Source organism: Camelus dromedarius, chromosome 3 (genome assembly GCF_036321535.1).
Source record: "Camelus dromedarius isolate mCamDro1 chromosome 3, mCamDro1.pat, whole genome shotgun sequence".
In the NCBI taxonomy this organism is placed as follows: domain Eukaryota; kingdom Metazoa; phylum Chordata; class Mammalia; order Artiodactyla; family Camelidae; genus Camelus; species Camelus dromedarius.
Window position 1 is genome coordinate 44,340,468 of NC_087438.1, and position 19,225 is coordinate 44,359,692.

The following is a 19,225-nucleotide window of genomic DNA, read 5'->3' on the forward strand; positions in this document are numbered from 1 at the left end:
CCTGCATCTTTGGTAGTTTACAATCCAAGGCCAGGAGAAAGCGAAGTGGAAATGTGAACTCTTTTCATCCTCTGCTTAGCTGATGTGGAGAGACAGGCAATGGTGGGCCAGGCAGCCCTCTCTAACTCAGCTTTGTCTGGGATCTGGCCTAGTGTTGGGCATATTCTTGGTCCTAATTAAATTCAGGGGCATAATTTATTTTCCTCCCTGTCAAAAGTTACACGTCTTTGACTTAACTTTTTAGTTTACAAACAGAAAGACAGAAAGTAGTCTTTTGAAAACTCTCCATGTGTCTAAGCAAGGCAGTTTGCTGAATCTTTATGTATATTTGCTCTAATTCTGCCCATAGCAAGACAAGACAGGTAAGAATATCTCCATTTCTAGTTGAGGACACTGCAGCCCAAGGAGCTTAAGAGGAAAATCCGGGATCGGAGACCAGCTCCGTTTGGATCCACTCACTATACCATGAAGTTCTCCCCCTTTCTTTTCCAGCACGCTGGTGGGTGCGAGTGTGTGCGTGGCTGTGTGTGCGTGCTTCCTATTACCCTCAAAGCCCTGTTACTTCTCTGACTAGTCAGTGTCCTCGATTTCACTTTTTCGAAACAAAGTCCAGTTTTTCTCCAAGGTCTCACCGCTCGCTTAACCATCTCCCCCTGGCGTTCCCAGGCCCGCCAGCCAGTTCTCCGCTAAATTCAGAGTCCCAGCTTTGGGCTGATTCCGAGCTCCACTCTCACCCTCCAGGGCGCCGGTGCCTTGCTCTTTTACCCACGGCCCCAGGCCCCAGCGCTCGGGCGGGACCCCACAGCTGGCGCCTCGGCCCCGCCTCCCCTACCTGACGCCGGTGCGGCCGGAGACGCCGCAGCCTCCGCCCACTGGCGCGCCTGCTCTGCCATTGGCTCCCCGGGCTGCCCGTCTCTTTCGCCGGCCCCGCTCAGTCCCGGAGGCAGGTTTTGCTGGAGAAGCCGCAGTCCCGGCGGCTCGGGCGCAACGCGGGAGCACTGTCGAGCGCCGAGCACTGGCATGTCCTCGCGCTCCGGAGACCCCGTCGGCCGCCGGGCCCGGGCGACTGCTTACTTGACGGCGGGCTCCGGTGGCCCGGCCGCGGCCATGTAGTCGCCGGCGGGGCTCCCCGCAGCCCGGGAGCGGCAGCGAGAGCGAGCCGGAGCCCAGCAGCCCGTGGCTTCCCCCCAGAGGCGCTGAGTGAGCGCTGCGCCCCCACCGCCCCTCCGGCCGCACTTTGGGCCCGAGAGGGAGATGGGGGAGAAAGTTTCTGAGGCGCCGGAGCCAGTGCCCCGCGGCTGCAGCGGCCACGGAGCCCGGACTCCCGCCCCTGCGGAGGCTGCCGCGTCCTCGCCGGGCGCTTCCTCGGCGGAGTCCTCCTCAGGCTCAGAAACTCTGTCAGAGGAAGGGGAGCCTGGCTTCTCCCGCGAGCAGCCGCCGCCGCCGCCGCCGCCGCCGCCGGGCGGCGCCCGGCCGCCCGCCGCGTGGGCTCCCGCGCGCGTGGTGCCGGAGCTCGGAGTCCCATCGCCGCCGCCGCTCCCGGGAGGAGCCGCGCCACCTGCGCCCCGGGGCAGCAGCGCGTCCCAGGAGGAGCAGGGCGAGGAGGTGGGCCCCGCCTTCCCCCAGCTCGGCCCCTCCGGTCCCAGCTGCCTGGCGACCACAGCACTCCATCCCGCACGCGGGCGGTGGGCGGCACGCGATGGGGCATGGAGAGGGGGAGGGACCACAAGGGGTAATGACGGGAGCCTCCCTGTGGGTCATTGATTTCCCCGTGGCTGTTTACCTCCGTGTGTGTGTGTGTATGTGCGTGCTTGCGTGTGTGTTTGTGTGTCCATCCATGTCCATGTGCTGCCTGATAGTGAGCTTTTACAGTGTCTAAGCGGCAAACTCCCTAGTGTCGGGATTTTTTACTCTCAATCTGTGAATGGATATGATCTGGACGCCTGGCTAGTCCCCGTCTGAGACCTTATTCTCCAAAGTGGGCGTTGCTTCCCACCGAAGCGCTCGGGCCGAGGGGATGTGTGATGAAGGTATGGTTTGAGAGGGAGAGAAGGCGTATTGGGGATGGGGGACGGCTGGGAGCGGTACTCCCGGAGTTGAGCGGCCGGGTTTCAGTGACGTTGACTCCGGGATCCCCCGCGGGTGGTTTTGGCTGGTCCCGCGGCTTCGGTCTTCCGGGCGCGGAAGGAGGACTCCCATCTCTCGGCCGGTGGCGCTGACCTGCGCTTCTGCAGCTCCCGTTCGGACTTGTTCCGGATGTTCAGGTGCGCGCTGGTCGCCAAACTGAGTGGGGAACGTCCCACCTTCTTCCGTGGGACTGTGTCCATCCTGGTTTCCTGGAATAATGTTCATCTGAAACTTCTGGGTCGCGCGCTGACACACTGAGGATATGACTTGGTGTCCGCCGTCTGTTCTCTCTGGCTTTTTTCCGTCTTTGGAGAACAGTTAAGGAAGCAGAAGTTTCTTCGTGCCTTTCAAATTGTTTGCTTTGGACGTTTCTTGTGGGGAGGTCATCTTGATCAGGCCAAGCTATAAATAAATCATCCTAACAGAACCTCCTAGTGAAGTTCATTCCTCAGTGCCAGGGTAGTATTTTCCTCCTTTCTGGGGTTAGCTTTAGCAAGTAATTGTCTTTGTCTCTCAGAGGATGCAAGCTGGGGCCAGTGCTCTGACAGTAGCCCCCTGGGGCCCCAAACCGGAGGCAAACACTGGATGTCACACAAAGTGAAGGGAGTCAAGTCCTAGCCTGGCAGAGATGGAGAAAACCCCAGTGGTTGGTTGGCCAAGCCCCTGGCAGTAACTAGGACCCATCCCCCCGTTCCCGGAGGAGTGTAAGGATCCTGGACATGTGTCTGGAAACCTGCCTTCTAGAACTGTCTCTGCTCATGAGTTGTGAGACTTTGGATGAGTTGCTTTGTTCCTGAGGTCAGTTCAATAATCTGTGAAATGAGAGAGTTGACCAATGAACTTCAAGGTAAATTTCATTTTCACATGAATGCTCCCTTTTTCTGATCAGGAATTTAGGATGAATCCAAAGTTCAGATTAATCCTAGGGACAGGGTGCTGGGAGTTGAGCTGAGGGCCACACCCACCACAGAGCTACCTGACCAAACCCTGGACTGAATCAGTGTTCTCAGTGGTTGCATCTCCTGTGGAAGATGCCAGGTACACGCTGGTGTTTACCCTGTGACATCTGCCTCAACCTTCAGAAATGAGCACGCTGGTCAGTGGGCAGCAGGGGGGTATGACCCAACTTAATGATTTACCACTAGATTCTAAGATAGTGTTTCCATTGGTAGAGAAGATGGCAGAGTTAGTTGCCCCATGTTTCCTGTGTAGCTAAGAGGGTGCTTCATGATAACATAATATGCTCTTGAAGATCCCAGGCAGGGAAAGTTGGAAACCTCTCACTTTTGATCCCAGTCCTGTAGCTGATTTATTGCCTGGCCTCAGGGTGACAGTGTTTTATTTTCTGGGAAGTGGATATAATGATAGCTTATTTCTCAGGCAATGTGGTGAGGTTTGGTTGATTGAAACACATTTTGGAAAGTGGAATGACTAAATAACATTGGTCAGTATTTGTGAAATCTCAGAATTGGATGTAAACTGATACAGTATTGCAATTTATTGTGCAACTTAACCTGTGGCAGGGGATGCTGGAAATTGTCCAGGAGTGGAAATCTTGGCTTGCTCTGAGAATTTTAAAGCGAAACTAAAACTGGAGTAGCGAAGTGACAGACCTGGTGAGAGGGCTGAAGTCCAGTGTGCATTTTCTGGTTCTTACACTGGTGACGGCGTGGTGCAGGGGTTCTTAACCTTTGAGAGAGTGTTGTGTCTCTTTGCAAATCTAGTGAAAGCTCTCCACCCTCTCCTCAGAAAACATCACACTTAGAATTACCATTCCAGAGGGTTCAGTGAGGAACTCTAGGTGGAAAGTCCTGGGTTTGATTCCCAGCTCTGCCACCTTAACTAGTGGTGTGATGTGGACCATTCAGCTGATGTAAGGCCCAATTTTTCCCCCTCTTAAGTGGGAATAATAGTAATAGAGTTATTAGGCATTTTATGCATGCCATCTAATTTAATCCTAGCATGGCATCTACCTTTAGCATTAAGTGCTAAGTAAATATTAATTTTTCAAGTTAAATTGTGATTAAAAATTTTGTGAAATGAGTATAAGTTTGGGCTGGCTGATTTTATTTGTGCATAATTAATCTGCTATGTACTTTCAGAGAACCTGAGGCTTTGTCTATTCAGTTTGTTACCATTTATTAGTATAAGCTGGGAAACAGTTTTTATTTGTATCAGGTTGCATCATGGCAAGGCATTGTTAGTGTAGTGTCAGTTATCCAATAGCAAGGCACTGAGTATAAAGCCTTAAAAGGCTTAAGTAAAACCCATAAAATGGAAAGAGGTTTATTTAGATTTTAAAATTGTTATGTCCAGCTTGGCAGGCTCACTGGTTTCCAAACATTTCTTCAGTAGCTTACTGCATCAGTTTTTTAAAACCAGCAGAATTCAAGTTCCAAGTGTATTATTGTAGTGCTAATTTTTGGGGCAACTTTGTTAAAGCTTCTTGCATATATCTAGTAATAGCAACAGTGCTTGACCTATTTCATATTTTATCTTACTGTCAATATTTGTATAAACTTACTAAGTCTCATGGACCTAAATCAGCCCTTTGAGCTTTCAGGGTCTTAAAAACAATACTTTAGTTTAACATGGCAATGGTTGTAGTTTTTATGTACTTAATATCAAATACATGAGAGTTAGAGATGGTGCATGACTTCTTGTTTAAATAAAGTGCATCTGACTTTACCCCTGCTTCCCCAAGCCTGTGGATTCGGGGTCTGTGCATGATGAGAGTAGTGGGCTGCGTTTCCGATAGTTATGACCATCTAGATTGGAGGACCATTCCTCAAACAACATTTCTGAAATTTACTCTTAGGCACTTTGCACTGTCTCTCCACAAAGCACATCGTGATGGCTCCCATAAAGTACTTGGTGCTGTTTACTGTGTGTTGGTGAACTCCTGAGGGCAGGGATTTCGTCTTTGTGTGCTTAACAAGGTGCCACTAACATATTAGTAGGGGCTCAGTACATATATGTTAAATGAAAGAGGAAAAAACACATCTCTGAAAACAGTTGCACATTTGACTGAAGGGTGTATATTCTTTTGTTTTTGTCTGTTGTGAATTATGCTTAAACCTCTAGCTCTCTTGTCAAAAAAGCCTCCTGGATCACACTGATAATGTTATGAGCAGTTTTTCCAGGTAAATTTCGAAGAAAGTCACATCACAGAGGATCCACTCAGAACGTCTGTGAAGGGACTTGCGTATTAATTCTGCTTTTTGCTGTGTGTGTTAGAACTTGAAACTTTTTAGGGATTCTTAGAACAGCAGAAAAAAAGGCTTAGTAGCTAAAAGGATTTTCAACTCAATATAAAGCGTCTCATTTATACTCTTCTACCCTAAAGGATTTATTTTCTTGGCATAAGGTGGGAAACACTTTCCCTTATTAACAATAGGCACAATTCTGAGATGTCTTTCAGCTGTTCTATTAAGTGATGTATGAGTTTGAGGACTGCTTTTAATATCATTTTGGGTGTGTGTGTGTTGGGGGGGGGGTTCCCTCAATGATAGTAATGCAGTAGATAAATGTCTAATGTTCATTGGTGAAAAGAATAAACAGCAAACGGCAATCACAAATTCGGAAAGCTTTTCACTGAATTTGTATTTTACGAATCATAGCAGCTACATAATTTGAAGAAAAGTAGTGTGTAAATGTTGGCATGTTTATTATTAAGTCTGCTTTTGACTTACTGCTCCAGTAAGAGCCACAGGTTCAGAAAGTCAGAAAGGCAGTTGGCCAGTGGACGGTGTCTGACTCTTGGGAAGTGTCATCCTGGGCGCTGAGGACACGGACGTGGACAAGACAGAGAGAGTTTTGACCTCATGAAGCATCTAGCGTCATGGGGGAGATAGTCCCTAAACACACAATTCTTCATTAATTGGTTTCCGAGGTGGTAAATGGGGACCAGGCTGTGAGGGGGTATGTACCTTCTCTGGTCTGGGAGGTGGGAGCTGCCTCACTGAGGAAGGCATGTGTGCAGGAATTCCTGGGAGAAGGGGAGGGACAGGAGTGATGAGGACAGCAGGGGGCAGCACGGTGGGTCTGTGGGATTGAGAGCGGTCGTGTGGCATGAAGCAGAGGAGAGCATGGCCTTGGGTGATCCTTGAGAGAGAAACAGTAGCTGGGTCATGCACAGTCTTTTGGGCTTTGTTCTGAGGGACCCAGAGCCACTGAAGGCTTTGCAGCAAGGAAGTGACTTGATCAGATTGATATTTTGGGAAGGCCAGGCAGCCTGGGGCCCACCTGTTGGGAACTGCTGTGTAGCTTGTGTTTCCTGGTTATAGGGAGCTGATAACCCGAGAAGATGGCATCCTAATAAATCATGTGTAGATGGAACAGGCAGCTCATTCCTGGCAGTTCAGGTATCCACCTAAACACACCTGAAATGGAATAGGAAAAGGATTAGGTCTATTCCAGAGAACACCTTAGTGTGGATGTGAAGGCTGCTTTTCACTGCAGTGTTTCCTTAAGCCTAGTATTTTCTTGAAGGGAAAACTTAATTGACATGAGTGGAGCTGAGAAGAGGCCTTGCAAATGCTCATTTCCAGAGTCAGTTGCAGGGATTGCTGACCCCCACGTAAATGAATACAAGGGACATTGTCCCGAGGTGTGTGAGGCTCCCTGGTGATGGGCAGTGGGGTGTTTGAACCAACACACATTCTGAGAGTCTGGCTTGTTGGCTGGGATGTTCCTAGAGAAGGAAGGGTCAGCTTCAGGGAACTAAGGCTTTTATTTACCCTTTCTACCCTGGGTCTGAGGTATTCTAGGAATTGTCAAATATTTATATTTTGTCACTGTTTTGGAACCAGGGACCAAGTCTGCCTATCGGTCCCCTCAGACTTAGTGGATACGGTGGCATGAGTCCAGCTGTTTTTCAGTCTATCCCTGTGAGGAACAGTTTGGAAGCACATTATACTATGGACTGGGAATATGGAAAACTGTAGAAAGGATCCTGGGAGAAAAGTTCTCACAAAGAGAAGGGCTCATAACCAGGTGGCCTGGCGTTAGAGAAAACTAAGGTGGGGGTGGCGGCTGTGAGTGCGCATGCGCGCACGTCTTAGCGGAGATGCTTGTTTCTAGATGGAGGATGCCCCGGGCCGTTTATAAGCACGTTGGCACATTCTCAAGTGTTGCCCGGAAGGGGCTTATGCTTCTCTTCTCCTTCCTCTCAGACCAGCAGCCAGTGTTCCGTGCTCTGGGGTCAGAGTCTGTTGTGTCTAAGGATCCGGACCTAATGACCCCAGTTCAGCCACTTTGAGGTCTTTGTGTGTCTTTGGAAAGATTATTAATACTGAGACATTTCCTTACCTGTAAAATGGACATGCCAGTATTTATTGCAGAGGGTCGTTATGAGAATTACTAAGATGTTTTCTGTAGAAGACCCAGCATTCCACAATGGTGTTTGCTATTATTACAGAGTATGAAAAAGCTGATTTATGCAGAATATCTGTGCCATAGCCAGGAATAATCAGATGCCTAGATGGCCCTTCCCTGATGGATTATGCTACCAGCATGTTTTACTGGTCCTTCTGGGAGGCTCTTTCATTCATGAGTAGGTAGATACGTAACATAGTGATCACTTTTAATTTCATGGACCCAGCATTTCTTATGATGTACTAACAGCACAGCTTTATGGTGTATGGTTCATTAATCCTCCTGTAAGACACCATCTCTCCTTTGCTCATGGAACCTGCTCTTAGTAATATCCTAAAAGACTGTATGAACATGCAAATTATTAGCTGTGCCCAGGGATGTAGTCAGAAGGCAGTAAGCCAGCCATGTGATGAAGCTGGTGAGATGACCAGGTACTTCGTGATGATGTGGGGGGCTGAGAAGGGAGTAAGAAGGCAGTCAAATGATTTTCTGGAAGCCAGCTTTGGTTAATATAATCATTGAAGGTGGAGGCAGGTGGTCCAGGAGCCACCCCAACTTCACAGAGGGAAATCTGTTAGAAACGGAATAGAACTTTTAAAAAATAAAAGAACTTGGGTATGTGAATTGCCCAGCAAAAAACTTGTTTTGTCCCTTTGGGACAATGTAAACATCTCAAATTTTTAAGGCAAAATTGCAAACACCTAGGAGCACGTTTGACATAACTCAGATCAATGCTGGTGCAGTGACTGCAGGTCATTTCTCTCCCACCTACTTGGGGCTCTGCCCTCTGAACCTGTTCAGGTTGACATTTACACAGCTTTGCATTGTCGAGTTCAAGGATTTTAGTGCCCTTTTATGTCTCCGATATTTTGTCTGGTTTCTTATCTTGTTCTGTTATTTTGGGGTAGAGCATAACACCAGCTAGGATTAAGCAGAAATCTCTTTCTCCAGTAGCTTTTGTGCACTTCTTTCTTTCTCTCTCTTTGCCCTTCTCTCACCTGGTTCAGAATTCCTGGGAAGGATTGGATAGTAATCCCCTGTGCTTCCAGGCTTAGGAAAAAAAACCCTTCCCTCAATGTGAGAGTTGGTTCAGGACCGTGGTCAGCGGTATACATACATTAAAGTCATTTAAATTTATAGAACTTGTGTGAAATTTCCAGTTGCTCCTCCAAGTTCTCTTAATAAAAAGCATTCAGTGCTTATTTAATACTTTGAGTTCATAACTAGACACGCATGTCTGTGAGACAGCTTGTATTTGTACCGTAGGCCTGTGCTCTTGCTTGCCCATCAATCCCCTCTTGGACACAGTCCATATACTTTTGATTATGGTGCTTACTTCCTCTGAACCTTTTAACCAAATACTTTGTGCTGATATTGGGGGCGGAGGGAATGTGGGAGAGAGGATGGAAATACTGACAGATTGGCTTTATTTTCTTCAGTCGTTTCATAGGCTATTGAGTGGAAAATAAAAATTTAATTTTAATGTTCTTGACTTTGGGGTTTTTTTTCCAGTGGCCAGCGAGTGCACAGGTGCACCCAATTCAGTATGGGTCAGTGAACACACATTAACAAACTCGCATCAGGTGTGGGTCTTTTGGCCTTTAGAACTTGGTCAGCTACTTTTTTTAATGAGCTGAGAAGTTAGGTATGTAATTTACTCCTGGCCAATGATTTTGTGCCTTTCTATGTTTTTAAAAATATCATCCTATCTTGGGATTCTGCTGTTACTATTTGTCTCTTCAGGCGTTTCTTTATGCAGAGATGGATGTAACTTCTGCAACACAGAAAAGGTCCTTGCCCCTCACCAGTGGTAGGGAAATAAAGTAAAATTAGAGTCGGTGGCTAAAAATCTTATGTCACTGTACACTGTCTTTGAGACTTTTATTTGCAGAAACTACCAATGTAAAATTGCTTCTTAAGGCAATCATTGCTAGCCAAACTGCATTAAGGTGCTGAAATAGAATGCAGTTGTGATAAAATCCATTTTGTGGATAAAGGTTAAATGATTATTTTCACAAAGAGTTTATGAATGAGTTGGGTTCCATAGGTATGTGTCTAGCTTCTGTATATGCAAACTCACAGAATTTGCTGCATCACTCCCTTCATTTCGGCCAGAGTGCTTAATTGAAGGCACCTGGGGCTTAATTGAAATCCTTAACACCCCCAGGCCTCTCGTTTTAACTGGGCAGCTCTGAGGATGCTCACTCAGATGCGGCCAAGCAGAGGAGGGGAGAGTTGCTGCAGAGAAGAGGGCCACCCCAACCCTAATGTTTGTTTAGAGAGAAAGGACTGTTGAGAAGTTTTACTTAAGGGGAACTTCAGACTCGCTGCAGATGAATAGAGTACATATCCGGAAGCCCCGAGAAAATGCTGACCTGCCCCTTCTTGTGGCCCTTATCAGACTGGTAAGTAGACTCTCCTGGTTAAGCCAGTGGGGCCTTAGTTTAAAGACTGAACGAGCGTGTGTGAGCGTGAGAGAGCGTCGGAGGAGAGGTACTCCTTGTCACATAGGGAGAGACTGTCTTCTCTTTGCCTCACGTTTTGGTACTTTAAATTATTCGTGTGTTGTTTGAAATAATTACCTTTGTTAACTTTCACTTCATGTACCACTTGACTTCCTTGGAATTGCTTAGTTTTTTTGTTCTATGGACACTGTTACCTTAATCTGCCCCAGTTCATTGTTAGTTGGGAAGAGGAGGCAGGTTCAAAATGCGCCTGAGACCTTTTAGGATTCACTTTAAGCTGCGGTGATGTTGGGTCCTTGCCATGATGCAGTCTCTGTTAGGAGGACAAGAGATAACATGGAAATTCACTGTGAATGCTTTTTTAAAAATTATTATTGCAGTGTCAATATCACTTTAGTTTTCAAGAGTTCTCCTTTTGAAATTAAAACATTTTTACCTGGAGGAAGCTGAGGGCAACAGTTTTAAAATGATGGAATAACACTGGTTGCTACCAGTAAAGTAGCAACATGACGGTGGTGTAACCTGCTAGAATCCTACTGTTTTAAATCTCTTTAAGATTGTTTGAGTCATCACTTTCTGTGTATTAGGTTACCTGTCATTCCGTGTTCTAATTCATTCCTGTTTCTTCCCCTTCCTATCCATAGCTTGGTCATTAGAATTTTAAAAAGAACCTCACAAATCACTTTGGTTGAAAGATTATAGTAAAACCTTTGTTAAATAGAATGTTTGGGGGAGAGCCCTTTTTTGGTTACTGAATTTTATGATTCATTAAAAATTAACTTGAAAGCTTTTTTTAATTCTCATTTTTTTTCTCATTTTAATTCTCATTTCATTTGCCTTTTTTCCTTATAAATATGGTGTGATTTTTCTGCTTTTATTATTCTGTGCTGAACAAGTTAGTGTTTGTTTTTTTTTTTTTAATGCTTGGACATCTCGTAATGCTTTAGGGCTCTCACTTTGGGCATCAGTCATCTTTGAAAACTATTGAATATGTAAAAGTGCATGAGAAGAAGTATAAAGTGTAAAATTGCATGTGCTGTTTTTTTTTGTTTTTTGTTTTTTTTTAAACATTTTTTATTGATTTATAATCATTTTACAATGTTGTGTCAAATTCCAGTTGCATGTGCTGTTAATAAGTGGGTAATATTGATTTCTTAACTCGAGAAGTTAAAGTTAGTAAGTTCTCTGTCTTTTTTTTCCCTGAGGAATGTGCTGCATTATCTTTGTTTCTGGGTTATGCTAGGTCTTGTATATATTGTTAATATATGTACAGTATTTAACAATTTGCACAGCTTTTCCTGATATTATTTCTGTTCTCTCATTCTCATTTTGTACTCACTTTTTGTAGTGTAGTTAATAGTTAAATCTCTTTCCCACTAGATTGTATAACGTTAAGTGGGTCAGTTGGCCTTGATATGGTAATATGGACCAATTGAATTATCAATTAAGTTTAAAAAGACTGTTGTAAAAGTTAAGTGAGTAAATGCATGTAAAACACTCAGAATGGTGTCTTTACCCACAATATGCCTCAACTGCTGTTAGGGACAGAGCATTGTTATTATCAACTCTGTGCACCATGCAGTTGGCATTAAGAGTTTGGGTTAAGTGGCTGTAGAACTTCTTTCTGTTCAGGTCAGTGTCAAGATTTAACTGATGACCTACAACCCGGGATCATAGGTTTCATGGGCTGGCTGAGTGGATTTCTACCAATGAAAAGTTTTCACGATAAACCAATTCTTTTCCTGTTAAGCATTGGGAAACTCTGCCCTGCTGCATTACTCATTACAATCACTTGTAGCTCTAAGTCGTTTTTGGCCAAGTGTTTTAAAGGAATTATTTTAATTTCTGATGAAACATTGACAGCTAGCCTTAAAATTTTAACCGTGGTTCTGGCCTGTACTCCTTAGTGCTCAAGATAAACTGCTGTCTGTGGAAATGGGTTCAGGAATTCTGGGTGAGCATCTGTGGGGGAGTTGGGAGGTCCCAGCTGTGTGGTGGCTCCCTGCTGGCCAAGCGTTCATCTCCACAATCTTCACGTGTAATGAAAGGCGGTCCTTTCTAACTCCAGCTGCAGTTGTTTCTTCTTACCCTAGAAACATTAATTGAAAAATAGGAAGTTGTCATCAGTGTCTAATTTATTACAGAACCGTTCACTCCCATTTGTGTTTTGACAAATTTGAATTTGTATATAGGCACGTGCTTGAAAGGAATTCTCACAGAGACACTTAAAGGATTCTTTTAGATTACGCTGACTTAAACTTACAGAAGTGCAGTCGACGTATATATCTTGCTTTCACTCATCTTTTAAAATGATTTGGCATGTTTCTGTCAGTCATCACAAAGATGTGTTGAGGGCTCTCTCACCTCCCAACCCTGCAAAGAAGGTAAACACTGGACAACACAGTTTTGCATTTCTCTCTATGCTACCGCAGACTGTTGTGTGCACCAGAAATTACCATTGTAGGTGAAATTACAAAGGGTGAGTTTTGGGTGTGAGTTCTTGGAGACTCTGACTGCAGAACTGGATCTTTCTCCCTTAGAGCATCTGCAGGTCCTTAGATCAGTGGTGGAATCTGCTTTTTTATAGTGGGCTCCAAACTGAAAAGAGTTGAGTTTGGAATTTGCATACTGCCTGGAATTAGTCTGGGCCACACATCATGTCACAAGTCTGTTCTAGAGCAGCAACTTTTGGTTTTTAAAAACTATTCTCTTATCTAGAATATTGGTATGATCTCTGCTCCCCCAGGCAGCCAGGGCCCTCCTGTACTGTTCTGGATCCTAGTTACCCAGTCCTTGTAGTGGACTCAAGTTTGTTTGCAAAGTTAAATCAGAATCAATCAGAAGTTACCTCTTAGCAGCATGCTGATTTTTTTTTTTTTAAGCCAGAGGCTGACTGCTCTAGCCTAAGCTGTTGGCCTGATCTGTTGGGATTAGTTTATAAGTTCATCTGGAAGTTGTTTGAAGCTTGGAGTGTGAAGTCCCATAGAGACGTTTTAAATGATGGTTTGGTTTCCAGATAAGCCAGCTGCCCTCCCAGGTGTCAGAATTCATGAATAACGAGCTGGGGAGAGGGAACCCAAGCACTCGGCATCCACTACAGCTATGTGGTGGCTCTGGGTTTCCTCCTGGAGGTGTGACAATGACCTTTCTTTGTCTTTAGGACACTTGAATGGATGCCCAAGACTCCTTTTCATATTGGGACAAATCATTTTAACCCAAAACGGTGTCTCCTGCCACTTTTCAATTCAGTTCTAATGGAGGAGGCCTGTGAAGGCTCAGAATTTTAAGGTAGAAGGTGGGAGATACCACCTTACACCCGTCAGAATGGCTGTTACCGAAAACACAACAAGTGTTGGTGAGGATGTGGGGAAAAGGGAACCCTTGTGCCCTGTTGGTGAGAATGTGAATTAATGGAAAACAGTATGGAGGGTCTTCAGAAAATAGAACTACTATATGATCCAGCAATCCACTTCCGGGTATTTAATCCAATGAAGATGAAAACACTAACTCAAAGATAGATGCATTCCTGTGTTCACAGCAGCAGCATTTACAATAGCCAAGAAATAGAGGCAACCTAAGTGTCCATCGATGAATGAATGGATGAAGATGTGGAGAGTGTGTGTCTGTATAGACCCAATGAACTATTTTTCAGCCATTAAAAATGAAATCTTGCCTTTTGTGACAACATGGATGGACCCCTAGGGCATTATGCTAGGTGAAATAAGTCAGAGAAAGACATACTTGATGATCTCACTTACATGTGTAATTGGTTAAAAAAAAGATAACTCATAGATACAAAGAACAGAATGGTGGTTGCCAGTGGTGGCAGGGGTGGGTGGCTATGCATGAAATGGGTGAAGGGGGTCAAAAAGTACAAACTTCCAGTTATAAAGTAAGTCATGAGATGTAACATACAGTGTGATGACTCTAGTTAATAATTCTGTATTGCATATTTGAAAGTTGCTAAGAGGGTAGATCTTAAAAGTTCTCATCACAAGAAAACTACATTTGATAATGGATATTAACTAGACATATTGGAGGATCACTTTGCAATATATACAAACATCAAATCATTAGGTTGTATACCTGAAACCAATATAATGTTATGTGTCAGTTACACCTCAATTTAAAAAATGGTAGAAGGTGATTACCTCAGAAAACTGATCAGAATGCCTTTTAAATAAACCAAATACTATTAGTAGAAATATCAAGGGGCTATTTGCTCAAAACATTCTCTGTATAATAAGACTTCTTTGCAGAACAAATGATGTCCTAATTTGCACAGTGTGTCTCCCTCACCTGTAGACACTGGATTCTCCCATGCTTTTTCTTGTAGTTTAACTCACATGATGGAGCCTCTAGATGAGGCTTTAAATAATTGCCGCATATCCTTGATCCATTGGGCTTTACACTTAACTGTGTGGTTTTAGGGGCCTCTTATCTCCCTGAGCCCAAATCCACAGAATTTGAGGAGAGGTGGATTTATCACTCCAACTCGAGGGTGGTTTCATTCATTGTGCTGTGAGCTCTTTTTTTCTCTTTGTTCTCTCTCTTCCATCTCTCTCCTTCCCTCCCTTCATGAGAGGGATAAGGCTGAGTCGTGGAATTAGGGCAATTAATTTTTTTTAAAGAGATGGCGAAGGCCCCATCCAAATAGTGTAGAGTTAGTTTCCAGCAATGAGGATGATTTCATCAGAGCCTCTCCAAAATGTCCCTTTAGAGCTTGTCTGTGGTAATTAAAAAGAAAGTGAAACACAGGTTCTTAAAAAATGATAAATACGGGTTTACCAAGTGATTTCAAAATGATAGGTAGACGCCCTGCTGAGAAACATCATGGGGTACTCACTTTGTACTTGTGAAAAACCTGTAATCAGATGGGCACTGTCTTGAGATTGCTCAGATACCGTTACCTGCTGTTTTTAGAAATTTATTTTGACACTTAAGGACATCTAAGGATGTAAATTTAATTACTGCTGCTGCTCTCTCTGTGGGCTTGAATGAAAAGTGGCAGATTATGTAACAAAATAGCCACTGAGATGTAGTTTTTAAAAGTTAAAATTTTCACGAGTGTTCAAAATTTTGTTTCTGAACTTGCAATCTGGATGGGCAGCTTTTAAAGTATTAACATAAAGTCTCAGGCAGTCAGACTCATGTCTACTCTTTGAGGGGACAGCTTTCAGTTAGATGAGGTTACGACAGCTACTCACTCAGGATGTCCTAGAAAACTGGGGCTCCAACACAGTGGGCTTTGTGTGTGAGACGCAAAACTTTTTAACCTAAACTTGCAGACTGGAGCTATGTATCCAACGTTACTCAAGTACAGGGTAGCGGGAGCTGTGCCAAGTCAGCATCTTCTGGGGTGTCTCTCTTTCTCTCTCTCTCTTTTTTTTTTTTTGTAGTATCTCTCTTCTCCTTTTCTATTAGCCTGCATTTTTGAAGGGCAAAAAGGGCAGACAGAGGCTCTAGAAAATAAGGGTGTAACCCTAGCACACTGTTGCAACAACAGATGCTGGTGAAGATGCCCTTGTTGGAGGTGAGTTGCAGGGCTCCTCCCTGGTACCCAGGCTGCTGCTAGCCCTTCCTGCTGTGGGGCAGAGCTAGTGTGAGAGCATACGCTTTTCTTTGTCCAGAGGTGTTCATTGAGCCTTGCTGCTTGTGAAACTCTGTAGAATATGGCAGTGGGAGGACAGGGAGACGTAAAAGAACTCAGAAATCTGGTCAGCACCTAAAGCAACATGCAGTCGAGTGAGTTGACCTGAATGTGCACAGTGCACTATCAACAAGTGAAAATGCAGTTCAGACTGAAGGTGAGTTTGGGGAAGAAACCAAGTTGAGAATCATCAGCCTGAGGGGATTTAGCTGGAAGGGTGTTTTCCTGGTGCCTTGAAGACCTAAGCATTGGAAAGAAAAGGAGCTTGTAGCAGATGAAATGATTTGCCCCATCAGGTATGGTCACTCATTACAGGTGTAGTCTTAGGAAAGTCTCTTTTTCTCTTTAGGAGTAACAATATTTCGAAGGAATAGTAACAGGTAGTAATAGGTGGTTGGTTTTAACATTTGTTATGGTTAACTGTTTGTGTAACTTAAAATTACTGATGAAGATACATTACATTACCAGGATTTTAGCATTTTCTCTTACCAGCTTATTTATGGCTTCATAACTTTCTAATCAAGAGTACTTTTTTTCCCTAATGGAGATCCTGGGGATTGAACCCAGAACCTCATGCATGCAAAGCATGTGCTCTACCACTGTGCTATACCCACCCCCCCTCCAGGAGTATTTTTTTTTATAAGATTTATATTTCCCCAGATAACTAAGCTGTGTAGCCACTTAATGCTTTTTAAATCACTGTCTTTTAAATCACTGTTTTTGTTAGTTTTGGGGGGGCAGAGTTTGGGGAGAAAGCGTGTTTGGTGAGAATTTACCAGCTAAGCTGTTTTCGATGCTCTCTCTTGAAGATAACACTTTCTTTTCATGCTTTGGGATATCTTTCAGTTACTCATTACTGGAAGTGTGCCAAGTTTTGAGCAATGATGTTTTTGGCCCAGCTGGAATTTCAGACACTCCCCCAGTTGTCTTTCTTTTCTCCTCAAAGTGTGCTTGAAAAACTTCGAGGAGAGGCTCTCACCCTCTGGGTCTTGGGCAGCAACCGTTGCATCCATCAGGGTGGAGCCCCTTACACAGCGGAGGACTCGCCCTGTGGCCGTGACAGCCCCTGACCGGGGGGCTTTCTGAGACCTCTGAGCAACATGGACTTGCTCAATGTCCTCAGCACCCACAGAGCAACCGGTCATAGGAGGCAGCACCTGTGATTTTTAGAAAAGGTGGTTTCTCCAGGCCTCAGACCTTTCCGGGTAGCTAGCTTCCAGGGCTTGCAGGCGGGAGGAGAGCCCACTGACGATAAAGCCTGCTTTCTAAAAAGACTCTGGGGACTGTGTCTCCTTCAGGGGCCTGCAGGCTCGGGGGAAAGTCCTTCACCTGAGGGTCAGCGCTTGCCAGTCGTGGTCTACTGGTGTGGGAGCCATGTGTGACACCGGGGCTGCTCGCAAAGGCCACACAAGATTACAAAGCAAGGCAGCAGGGTAGACTGGAGAAAATGCTTTTTTTTTTCAGCAGGAGTGGGGAAAACTTAAGAGGAGTTGGTGTTACTTATAATGACCAAGCCAAAGTGGAACGATGAGGGCTGTTACGCATTTATAATTAACATTAAGCTCCCAAATGAACTGACTTTTAGCCCTATCCTCTGTGCCCTGGCCCAGTACATCTCAGCCTTCACTCTTGCCTCAGGAAAAATAACTAAGAAAGCAGTCTGTGAGCCCCGTGCCAGTGTCTGGCCAGTTCCACAACTTCTTCAAAGAGCCTCTGTCGCAGTTATTTTTATTCTACCCACACAGTGTGTACTTTGGACTTTTGAAATTTACAGTTACAAGTCTGCTATTAATCTTAACTCTGAAAACTAAATACTCACTCTCTTCACCTAGAGCTTGCCGACAGCCTGGTTAATGCATGAAATGATGGAGAGGGTAGGAGTTATTCCTTTAAGACCTGAATCGCCTGGCCTGTGACGTCAAGGATTTGATTTGCCCTTACTGAAATGTGCTTGAGGTCTCTAGAATTCTTTCGCTCTGGACGAGGGCAGTAAGATCCCAGTCTTGGATTAAGCTTTGAAACAAATCTTACTGAAGGTTTTCCATGTTGCAGAGTGGAAGACCATTAGAGGAACCCCAGTTTTCCCATTCTTGGGAGAGTAAGTTCCTCCTGTTTCTTGAGCTGGCAGATTTCTTTTGTGCCGAAAAGACATGGCATTTGGCGTAACTCCCAATGTGAGGGAGCTGCTAGGACAGTGGTTTGGGGAGAGTAGGAACCTCTTGGTCCACAGGTAGGGAGAGGACCAGGGAGCCCTCCTGTTGGGAGGCGGTGGGGGTGCTTCTTTGAGGATGTGCTTATCTTCAGCTAAAGATAAGGCATCCTTTGTGATGCTCTGCTTGAGGGGAACGCATATGGCAGAGAAATCTTTTTTTAAGCTATTAAATCTGTGTCTTGCTTTCTGCTTTTTCTCTTCTCTGATATTTTAAGTAGGAACTGGGACAGTTGTAATTCCTGGCCTCGGGGATATTTGCCTGGCAGAAAACTGAAGCAATTTAAAGAATAGGTTCTTCTCAGTCTCTTTCTAAAAAGTCTGCACTTACAGAAGAGAGAAGGCTGTGTGTACTGGGGTGGAGGGTGATTTTCCTGGGAGAGCAGGGAGAGAGAAAGCAGATTCCCTGGACTGGAAAGGGGTCAGGGTAGGTGGGCTCTGGGGCACAGGGGTTGGGGTTCATGATTCTCTTGTGGCAGCAGGAAGCAAGGCAGGAGGCCACTGGGTGGGCCTGGGAAGGCCAGCACTTAGACACCTAGCTTCCTACCTTGGCAGAGATGCTGGGGCCACCTGTGGGGCCTGGCAGTACAGACATGCAGGATTTCCAGGGCCCTCGGGGGCCGGCTGACCACGAGGATTTTAGTAGTAAGCACAGGAGGCTTCCCTTGGTGTCACATCCCAGAAACATCTCTGAAGGATCAGTGTCTTCCCATGGCTTTGGAATCAGAAATAATTTGATTTCAAGGGAAGGGTTTTCTTCTGCTTGTTGGTTTTTGCTACATCTGACTTTGTGAATTGAGTTTTCATACCTGCTGTACCCGTGATCCAAACATGGGTTCCTGACAATGCCTTGATGAAATGCTACAGCCTTATGCACTTAAAATCTTGGTCCTTTCCTTCTGTGTAATTGTACCTAAAATTAAAGTGCTGTGATCAGAAGAAGGCACCGCGAGCTCCTGTCATCTCTCCCCTTTGCCCACCCAGCACGTGAGCGGCTTCTTGCACTGGATGTCACCCACGGGGCTGCTGGTGCACCGTCCTCATCACATCTCCATGTCTCCTCCCCTTGCCACACTGCGAACTGCAGGAGCACAAGAGAGCCTGTCCTCATGGTGCTGTGAATCTTTGTTGAATAAACAAACACATGGAGGAAACCTTACAGCTTAAGGCAACCTCTGAAGTCAGAGCTGGTCCTGAAAGCCTGACTTGAGAAGGACTCTAGGATGGAGTCCCCTCACTTTACCTCGAGGATCATGGATTGGGGCAGAGCTTCAATTTCCCACATTGATCCCATGTCCCCCTGTTGAGAGGGGGATACAAAGATGTTTTAAAATTAAAATGAAATTTTTAGTCATAATATGTTGAAGTTACATGTAAGAATCAGTTTTAGAAGGCTGG

The 19,225-nt window shown here is 45.1% G+C and overlaps 1 protein-coding gene across 4 annotated transcripts in view; it reads left to right on the forward strand.

Annotated features, from left to right (window-relative positions):
* Positions 1-1,239: 1,239 nt before the first annotated feature.
* MAST4 (microtubule associated serine/threonine kinase family member 4) overlaps positions 1,240-19,225 on the forward strand; it is a 514,314-nt gene continuing 496,328 nt past the window's right edge. For all 4 annotated transcript variants that reach the window (XM_064481100.1, XM_064481104.1, XM_064481102.1 and 1 more), the window contains exon 1: positions 1,240-1,605. In XM_064481100.1, coding sequence (XP_064337170.1) covers positions 1,255-1,605 — 351 coding nt within the window. In that variant the 5' untranslated portion in view covers positions 1,240-1,254. The remainder of the gene's footprint in view (positions 1,606-19,225) is intronic.